At 43.7% G+C, this 10,000-nt stretch overlaps 1 protein-coding gene across 1 annotated transcript in view; it reads left to right on the top strand.

The window, feature by feature from the left end:
* Positions 1-1,739: 1,739 nt before the first annotated feature.
* Positions 1,740-10,000, top strand: part of Fbxl7 (F-box and leucine-rich repeat protein 7) — a 69,773-nt gene continuing 61,512 nt past the window's right edge. Inside the window, exon 1 of the mRNA XM_080267174.1 lies at positions 1,740-1,905. Within this exon, the coding sequence (XP_080123300.1) occupies positions 1,740-1,905 (166 nt within the window). The remainder of the gene's footprint in view (positions 1,906-10,000) is intronic.

The following is a 10,000-nucleotide window of genomic DNA, read 5'->3' as shown; positions in this document are numbered from 1 at the left end:
GAAATCGCGAGAGAAATGGCTGTGATCTTAACGCCTTAGAGAGAGAGAGAGAGAGAGAGAGAGAGAGAGAGAGAGAGAGAGAGAAAGGAGAGAAAAAAAAGTTAGAAAGGCGCTCTCTGGGTGGATCATATTTTCTCAAGAGTCATTCCTGTCTCGCTTTGCCCCCTCTGCTGACCCCTCGCTCTTTTTTTCTCTCTTTTCTCCTTTCTCTTTTTCTCTTTTCTCTTTTTTTCTCTCTTCTCATTTCTCTTTTCTCTCTTTCTCCTGCTTTCATTTTTCTCTCTCTCTTCTCCTTTGTCTTTTTTCTTGTTCTTTTTCTTCTTTTTCTTTTTCCCTCGCTCTTTTCCTCTCTCGCTTTTCTCCTTTCTCTTTTTCTATTACCCTTTTTTCTCTCTTCTTTATTTTCTCTCGTTATTTTCTTCTCTCTTTTCTCCATTCTCTTTTTAGCTTGCTCTTTTTTAATCTTTTCTCCATTCTCTTTCTCTCTTGCTTTTTTTCTCTTGTCTCCTTTCTTTTTTCTCTCTTTATCTCTCCTTTCTCCTTTTTTTCTCCTGCTCTTTTCTTCTCTCTTCTCCCCTTCTCTTTCACGTTATTCGGCTTCGTCTTTTGTCTTTCTCGTTAGTATTTATTTATTTTTTTATTGCTGCCTCCCTTTCCTTGGGGGAAGCAGCCTAGGTATATAGATAGATAGATAGATTGCTGCCTTGCCCTTTTTCTCTCTTTTCTCCTTTCTCTTTTTCTCTTTCGTTCATCGACTTTCTTTTTGTCTTTCTTTTCTCTTTGGCATCTATTTTTTTCTTGTTTTCCCTTATTATATTATCTTTTTCTTCTTTCCTATCCTTTCTCTTCCTTCTCGTCATCTCCGTTCCTCTCATCAGACCTTCTCTCTCTCTCTCTCTCTCTCTCTCTTCCCGACCCCAAATCCCGTCCTCCTCCCCTCCCTCCACCAGTCGTCCCTTCCTCCCTCTCCCGCGGGTGTTCCATATGTTGTTGGTGTTGGTCGTATCTTCTCGGCCTTCGGTATTTTCTCGGCGTTACACAGACCGAGCTGGTGTAGGGGAGGTGGTGTTGCCAGAGACCTCAGGATGGGCGAATGTTGGGCCACAGAAAAAGTCCCACGGTCTTCTTTACCCTAGCTCCTCTCTCTCTCTGTCTCATCATCTCTGCCTCTCTTTCTCTCTCACACACACGTGATCTCGCTCCGCCAAAGCATTTAAGGATGTCTTGTAGCCAAAGTTTTCTCTCGTCCAGCCTCCCTCCCTCTCCCTCTCTCTCTCCTCCTCCCCACCCACCTCTGTTGCACCTGGTCGAATCCGCCTTGCATTTCCACTCCAGCATGAGATCCTGCGCAGTTCCCCCCGCCTGCCCAACACGAAGCTTCACTCTAAATGCGCACAATTTGAGTTTCACATTTGTATGGTAAATGCTAACGTGGACACCCAGCCTCTCCATTCCCCGCCGAGTCTCAATGCCAGATACTGTGGGATGCGCCTCGTTGGGTATCTGACCAAATCATTTAATGACTCACGAAAGCACGACACGCCAGCCTGTTGTTCTGTGTTTTTATTGGCAAACTGACGTACACTGTAATTTTGACAACACTCACATGTTAGACGTCAGCTGTGCTAGATGAAACGTGTATCGGGGCATCTGGCGAGGCGTGGCAACTGCACTCGGATGCCATTGAGGGGCCCCTGCCTTAAAGACTTTAGTGTTGCTGATGCCGTCGGAGAGTGAGTATGTATCGCGATCGAGGGACGAAATTGAGAATACGACCAAAATTGTGCTCCCCTACAGTTACTGGAAAGACTGGTGCGCTAGGATGTGACATGTGCGAATCAGGATATGAGACGGAAAGGACATTAACAGTGTGTAGGTGCGGATACTCCTGGAAGAAGCGAATATGTGAGTTCGACTGCCATTCTTCCTTGCCTCCTTCCATTTTGTGTGTGTGTGTGTGTGTGCATCAAGGACTGCCCATTGTTTGTGCTTTACCCATGGAAGTTCAAGCCCTTTTCGTGTTACCCTTGGATGTAACATGGCAATCTTGGTGAAAACAAAATGAAGCTTAGTTTAATCTAGGGTTTGTGCAGTGGATGGTGGATGAGGTAGGTGGGTGAGTGAGGGCGGCAGGGAGGGAGGGCGGGTGTAGTGAGGGTGTCCTTGATGATGTACTAAGGAGACTTCATGCATACATTTATTGGCGTGTCGGAGGCGGCGTCCAGCGCGTACCTTACTGCCAGCTGGCCTCCTCCACCTCCTCCAGGCCAGGAAGTTGGACGCTGGACTGCCCTAGCCTCTCCTACTCTCTCGGCCTCCTCACTGGCCAGCTCACTAGGGGTCGTATTTTCACTGGTATAGGAGGCTTCGTAACGCCTTGCCCTTAGCGATTTATTGTGCTTATTACTCTTCATTCTTTTTTTTCCCCCAGTATTGACAGGTTCTTTAGTATATTGGGAGAAATGATGCATGCCAAATATTCTCATAGCGGTTTGTTATGCTTACTACACTTCATTCTTTTTTTAACATAATTTCCTTTAATATACGAGGAGAAAAAGTGTATGCCAAATAATCGCAAAGGAATATTATACTAGGGCTTCTTATGTGACCTAGAATACTGTAACTAAGACACCTCGTAGTTCCTCTTACTTAGCGATTTGTTCTGCATACTGCTTGGTGTTTCCTTGTGCGTTATTTATATTTTTAGTAAGTAAAATCTTCATCATTAATATGCAAGAGTTTCGTTAAATCAATGTCCAAAATAAATAGCTGAGGGAGAAGCGTTACGGGGTCATCTTTACTACCAGGATACGATCGAATCTTGGAGCCGTGTTCTCGTTGGCATAGATTTAGTAGCAGTTTTTCTTTAGCGATTTATTTTGCATTCGTTTTATATTATCCCCTAGTATTTTGTCATTATAGTATCGATGGAATTTGTATCAGTAACAGACAAGAAAATCTGGTGTAGCATGCAGACCAAATCGCTGAGGAAGAGATGTTAGGGACCTCCGAAATCAGCTAGTAATACGACTCTAGTTTTTTTTTTTTATGATTCGTGGTAAATACTGTGCACTAATATTTCTCCTTTTTTTTTTTTTTCTTTAATTTTCACTCCTATTTGACCATGAAATATTTAGTCCATTTTCTTTTAACTCTAACTTGTCCTAAAATTGCCCTTTCTATCTTGAATGCCGAGTTGCAACAGTAGCAGACAAAGAGATGCTAGTCACGAAGAAGTAATGTGGAAATGATGAAGAGCCGTAGCACTGTCTACTTGAGATTTAACCCGGAACGTGAAATAAGGTGCGAATGGACGAAAATCTTGGCCAGGTTGGTGTAAGAGGACCATAGGTGTGTGTGACAAGGCGAGTGAAGGTTATTAGGAAGGAATCAATATGTAACGTTATTATTGTTATTATTATTAATATTATTATTATTATATTGTTTTTTGTTTTTGTTGCAGCTGCTGTTGTTATTAATGTTGTTATTAGTATTAGTATTATCGTTATTATTATTATTATTATTATTAAGCCGAGGAAAGTTTATGCCTTCAACTCCAAGACACGGGGCACCTGTCACCACATCCAATATACCTGTCATCACAAACATTATACCTCTCATCACAACCAATTTACCCCATTAATCATAACCCGTACCTCTCATCACAACCAATTTACCCCATTAATCATAACCCATTCTCACAACAATCAGGCCAGTTCATCACAACCGCTGTAGGCAACGTCATGCATCACAACCATTGTACTTACATCATAACTTCCTCACCGTCATTATGTCTTTCATCACAACCACTAGACATCATCACATCCAACTTTTGCAGTCTTTAGGCTAGACTTCTTTCATCACAACCGAACTTTTCAGCCAATAGAGCTCATCACAACCAGCTTCATAACCTTCACAACCAACCCTCACATCTCATCACACCAACCCACACATCTCATCACAACCAACCCTCACATCTCATCACAACCAACCCTCACACCTCATCACAACCACCCCTCACATCTCATCACAACCAACCCTCACACCTCATCACAACCACCCATCACATCTCATCACAACCAACCCTCACATCTCATCACAACCAACCCTCACACTTCATCACAACCAACCCTCACATCTCATCACAACCAACCCTCACACTTCATCACAACCACCCCTCACATCTCATCACAACCAACCCACACATCTCATCACAACCTGCCCTCACATCTCATCACAACCAACCCACACATCTCATCAAAACAAGCCCTCACATCTCATCACAACCAACCCACACATCTCATCACAATCACCCCTCACACTTCATCACAACCATCCCTCACACCTCATCACAACCAACCCACACATCTCATCACAACCAACCCTCACACTTCATCACAACCACCCCTCACTGATCATCACAACACTCCCCATATCTCATCACAACATCAGTATCATCATCACAGTGGTAAGGCTTCATCACAGGCGTTATGAGGACCAGGGTTCGTATGAGGGGCCGTACTGAGGCAACGGACGCTACCTAACACCTCTCCCCTAGCGATTTATTTTCGTTATCACACCATGGCCTGTCGTTCATGTACAGATGAGGAGTTTTGTTATCTGCATATCTCTCTCTCTCTCTCTCTCTCTCTCTCTCTCTCTCTCTCTCTCTCTCTCTCTCTCTCTCTCTCTCTCTCACACACACACACACACACACACACACACACACACACACACACACACACACACACACACACACACACACACACACACACACACACACACACACACACACACACACACACACACACACACACACACACACACACACACACACACACACACACACACACACACACACACACACACACACACACACACACACACACACACACACACACACACACACACACACACACACACACACACACACACACACACACACACACACACACACACACACACACACACACACACACACACACACACACACACACACACACACACACACACACACACACACACACACACACACACACACACACACACACACACACACACACACACACACACACACACACACACACACACACACACACACACACACACACACACACACACACACACACACACACACACACACACACACACACACACACACACACACACACACACACACACACACACACACACACACACACACACACACACACACACACACACACACACACACACACACACACACACACACACACACACACACACACACACACACACACACACACACACACACACACACACACACACACACACACACACACACACACACACACACACACACACACACACACACACACACACACACACACACACACACACACACACACACACACACACACACACACACACACACACACACACACACACACACACACACACACACACACACACACACACACACACACACACACACACACACACACACACACACACACACACACACACACACACACACACACACACACACACACACACGGCCTTGGCTTCTCCTCTGCCAAGGGGGTGAGCTACGGTACTGTGCAACCAGCCCCTCATGCTCTGTACCCTAACACCTGCTCGCTGGCGATTAATTTTCAATATTACACCTTAACCCGTTTGCTCTGATGATCGTCTTTTTTACTTGATTTTCGCTATAGGTCGCTCATTTTTAGTTGGTCCACTGATTTTCGTTCTTTTTTAGCCCATCTTTTTTTCACCCAGAAGCAGAATAGGCCTAAAACAAAACTACGGCTACGCATCCTTTCCACAACACTTTGCTCGTATTCTCTTGGGTGTTAAGAAGTTCCCCAGCACCTTTCCGTAAGCGATTTATTTTACCTACCACACTTTGCTGTCCTGTTCTCTTACATAATTAAATCTTCAAATTTCTCCAAACCCTGCATACATCTATCTATATACCTAGGCTGCTTCCCCCAAGGAAAGGAAGGTAGCCGAGACAGGACGACACACTCCCCATTTACTCATCCATTCAAACACATTCATTCGCATCTTAGCCCCAAAGGGGAGAACGGACAGATCCTCACCACACCACACCGCACAAGGGTCAACTGCGCAATGCAATCAGTGACATCCGCAGCAGGGCCCGACAGCAGAGCTGGTTTACCCCTGCCACATCATAACAGACTCATCCCCTTACCCGCACCTGGCCTGAAATAGCTGATCAGACCAAATGCGGGAGAATATCCCCTCAGGGCTGCGTCATCACTTATTTATTCACAATTTCTCTCCATTTATTTCTGTCACGCACGCCACTCTTCCTTGCTCAACAGACATCCCTTTCGCATCCAGCGCTCTCTTCACACTGTCCATCCATCCTATTCGTGGTCTTCCTCTCAGCCTTACACCTCTCACATCAGATCTAGGTATCTTTTTCACCAATCGCTCATTATCCATTCTCTCCATAAGCCCAAACCATCGCAACACCCTCTGCTCAACTCTACCAGCCATCTCCCGAACAACTCCAGTTCTCCTTCGCACTTCATCATTCCGCACTCGATCCATAAGCGTCACTCCACACATACTCCTCAGACACCTCATCTCCATTACATTTAATCTTTTCCTCTCTGCTACACCCATATTCCATGTTTCATACATAACGTACAAAATGGTATTAGCCCTCCATATTGAAAAATAAATCGCCAAGGAAAAGGTGCTAGGGAGCCTCCTTACCCAACGAGACATTTTATGCCAAGTTAAAGCGAACGAAGTATAGTTTCAGTTTTATTCAGCTTAACTTTAGCATATGATTTATTTAAGTAGAGGAATTAGATGTAGGCTCTTTGGTGTGGTCTTATTTTACCCCTTCAGTACCAGCGCAGGATAAGTCGCCAAGGAAGAGGTGTGTGTGTGTGTCTGTGTGTGTGTGTGTGTGTGTGTGTGTGTGTGTTAAACAAAGGGAGGGGTATAATGGGGTATAATTACACAGCCCTATAAGCTGGTAGTTTATATGTTTAATTGGTGGTAGTGTTGGCTGTGTGTTTGGGGCGGATGGGTGGGGGTTGGATTGGGGTTAATTTGGCTATTGTGTGTGTGTGTGTGTGTGTGTGTGTGTGTGTGCTGTTAGGATTTGGGATGGGGTGGGTTGCTTTTTTTTTTTTTTTTTTTTTTTTTTTTTTTTTTTTTTTTTGGGGTATGGGTGAGATGGAAGAGAGGGAGGCGATGTTTGTTTATGGGGTGGGGGTGGTGCTTGTGTTTTTTTCTTGGTGGGTATTTTTTATTGTTTATTTTTTTTTGGGGAGGAGGGGGCAGATTTTTTTTTTGGGGGGAGGGGGGAGTGAGATGTGGCCATTGTTGTATGTTGTTTTGGGCAGGGGAGGCGATGATGGTGTGGGAGAAAGAGTGGTGATGAAAAGTGTGGTGATGCAGGAAGGTAGTCGATGGTATAAAAAAAAATAGTTATGATAGTCGTGTTGTAACTTACAGTGGGAGCGGTATCAGCAGGAATGGTAGTGTTGGTTGTAGCAGTGGTTTTTTGATGGTAGTAGTAGATGGTGGTGGTAATGGAATAGTTGTAGTGATTCAGCCGATATATAGGTCTCAAACGACTGTAGTAGTAGTAGTAGTCGTGGTAGTAGTAGCAGTAGTAGTTGTAATAGTCGTAGTAGTAGTTGCAACCCCAGGCTCATCTATATAGGAACTCGGTGGACTGCAGGCCAAAGGACGAGGCCAAAGCTACCATTTTCCACAGTCCAACATCCTTAATTCGGGGGATAGAAAGGGGACTGAGGGACGTGTACAACCGGGCAGCTCCGTCGCCCAGCCACATCGGTGCCACCACATGAAGGCGTCGCTCTCCACCACCAACTTAAAAAACGATCGTACGCCTGATACATCGCCACTTAATTTACCCCACGCGTCCCCAGCATCTCTCCCTCCAAACCAGTTCCTCCCTATCGCGTAAAGGACACGGAATTTCTCCTGTTTAAACCCAACGGGGGCTTGTTCGGGTCCTGTCGGCGCGCATTTAAAACCAACATAATCCCCGTTGTCTCTTTAATCCCCCAAACCCCACTTTAATACCCTCATTGTCGGAACAACTCTACCTTAGCGCCCTTCAGCTGTGACAGACGATTTTATTCAGTTGAGTGAGTCATAGGAGCCTGAGTGTTAATCTTGCTACCGTCAACCCTGTCTTGGTCGAGATAACTTTAGAAGTCTTCTGTTTTACGCCAGACGATTTTATTCAGATGGTTGAGCTACGGGAGCTTTGTCGGTTTTATTTGTCAAGATTACATAACTCTTGCGCGTTTAGTCTCACCCGACAAAGATCCGTAACCCCTTGCAGTGTAGTTAATGGCCAGGTGTGGTCGGATTGGAAAATTTACTATACTCTGTTCAAATTACTCTAGCCTAAAATTGCCATCCATCCATCTTGAATGCTGAGTTATAACAACAGATTAACGTTAGAGTATGGTGCCAGTCACGAGGAAGTGCTACAGGAAGGATGCAGAGCCACAATATTTTCTTTTTCTTCCACTGAGCTACGTAAAATACACTGCAAAAGGATGAAAATCTGAACCAAATTAGAGTGAACGAACTATAGTAACCAATGATAAATTTCCAATCCCATTATTAAGGTTCATCAAAATTCTCGCCACCACGACTTAGCCCTTGAGTCTTGGGAGTGGGTCAGTTCCATTGGGTGAAAGCAGACTGGCTAAAGAAAGTAAAGCTACTGTTATTGTACCCATAGTTTCCTGAAAGAAAGAGGAAGTATTAGTTGCTTCAAATGTTCTCTTATACCAAAACATTGATATAATAACACATACTTTTACCCTCCCAGGCTCCTGTGACTCACTCAGCTGAATACAGTCTGAAAATAGACATGCTTCACTCTTGTTGTACCCTGATCCCTTACACTGGGTTTGGTTTAAATTGCATAAAAACAGTACAAGTTGACCTTTGCTAAGTCAAGCATTGACCAAATGTTCTGAAAAATAATATGTAACCCTCTTCATTTTCCGTGTACCCTTTCACGAGCTTCGGTAAAATTGAAATATATATTTTCATTTTGTACACTCGTGCACGCGCATGTAAAATGAAATACAACATCTGTGCTTCCTTAACGAGTGCGGGTGCAATGATAGTAGTAATGGTGGTGGTGGTGGTGGTGGTGATGGTGATGATAGTCACAGTAATTTTGAATAACCTTTCATTTTCGCACAACTTTCCTGGTAACTGCAAGACCAGGCAAAAAAAAAACGCGTAGCAGTAAACGGGTCCCCAGAGCAGTTATTTGCCCGTATTGCTAGGAAAAGGTTTGGCTGTATTTTACGTTTTAGTGTCACTATTATCACTTTATTTACTCTCCAGTTGTTTGCCTGTGAAGTATTTAGTATATATATATATATATATATATATATATATATATATATATATATATATATATATATATATATATATATATATATATATATATATATATATACTCTAACTTCGCCCAAAATTGCCACCTCCTCATCTTGAAAGCATGGTTATAACAGTATAGCCAGTTAACTATGCTAGTTACGAAGAAGTACAGTGAAGAGGTTATAGAGGCACAGCATTGTCTTTTGTTGTCACTGAGTTAGGTGAAAGAAGCTGCAAAAGGATGAAAATTTGGGTCAAGGTAGAAGTATAGGTGTGTGAGTGAAGATGACGTTATAAACAAGCAGCCTGATACAACACTTAAACCTTTCCAGTACTATGACATTATTTACTACATTTTTATTCTTTAGGCGATTTTATTCAACTTCGGAGGGGACTCTTTTAAAGCCAGATTAAGGTCACTATTCTCGTCAGTTAAGGAAGCTCCCTAACACCTCCTCCCAAGCGATTTATTTTGCTTATTACACCTTGCCGTCCTCTTCTTGTGTTACTTAAATCATTCTAATATCGCCATGGCACAGAATGGTACAAAACGATATTAGCCAGCCGTATCTAAAAATAAATCGGGAAGGGA

This window comes from Coenobita brevimanus, chromosome 23 (genome assembly GCF_032717465.1).
Source record: "Coenobita brevimanus isolate Jiangsu-jjx chromosome 23, ASM3271746v2, whole genome shotgun sequence".
Lineage (NCBI taxonomy): Eukaryota > Metazoa > Arthropoda > Malacostraca > Decapoda > Coenobitidae > Coenobita > Coenobita brevimanus.
Note: the sequence above shows the minus strand (reverse complement) of the source record. Positions and strands in the feature narration are given on the sequence as shown.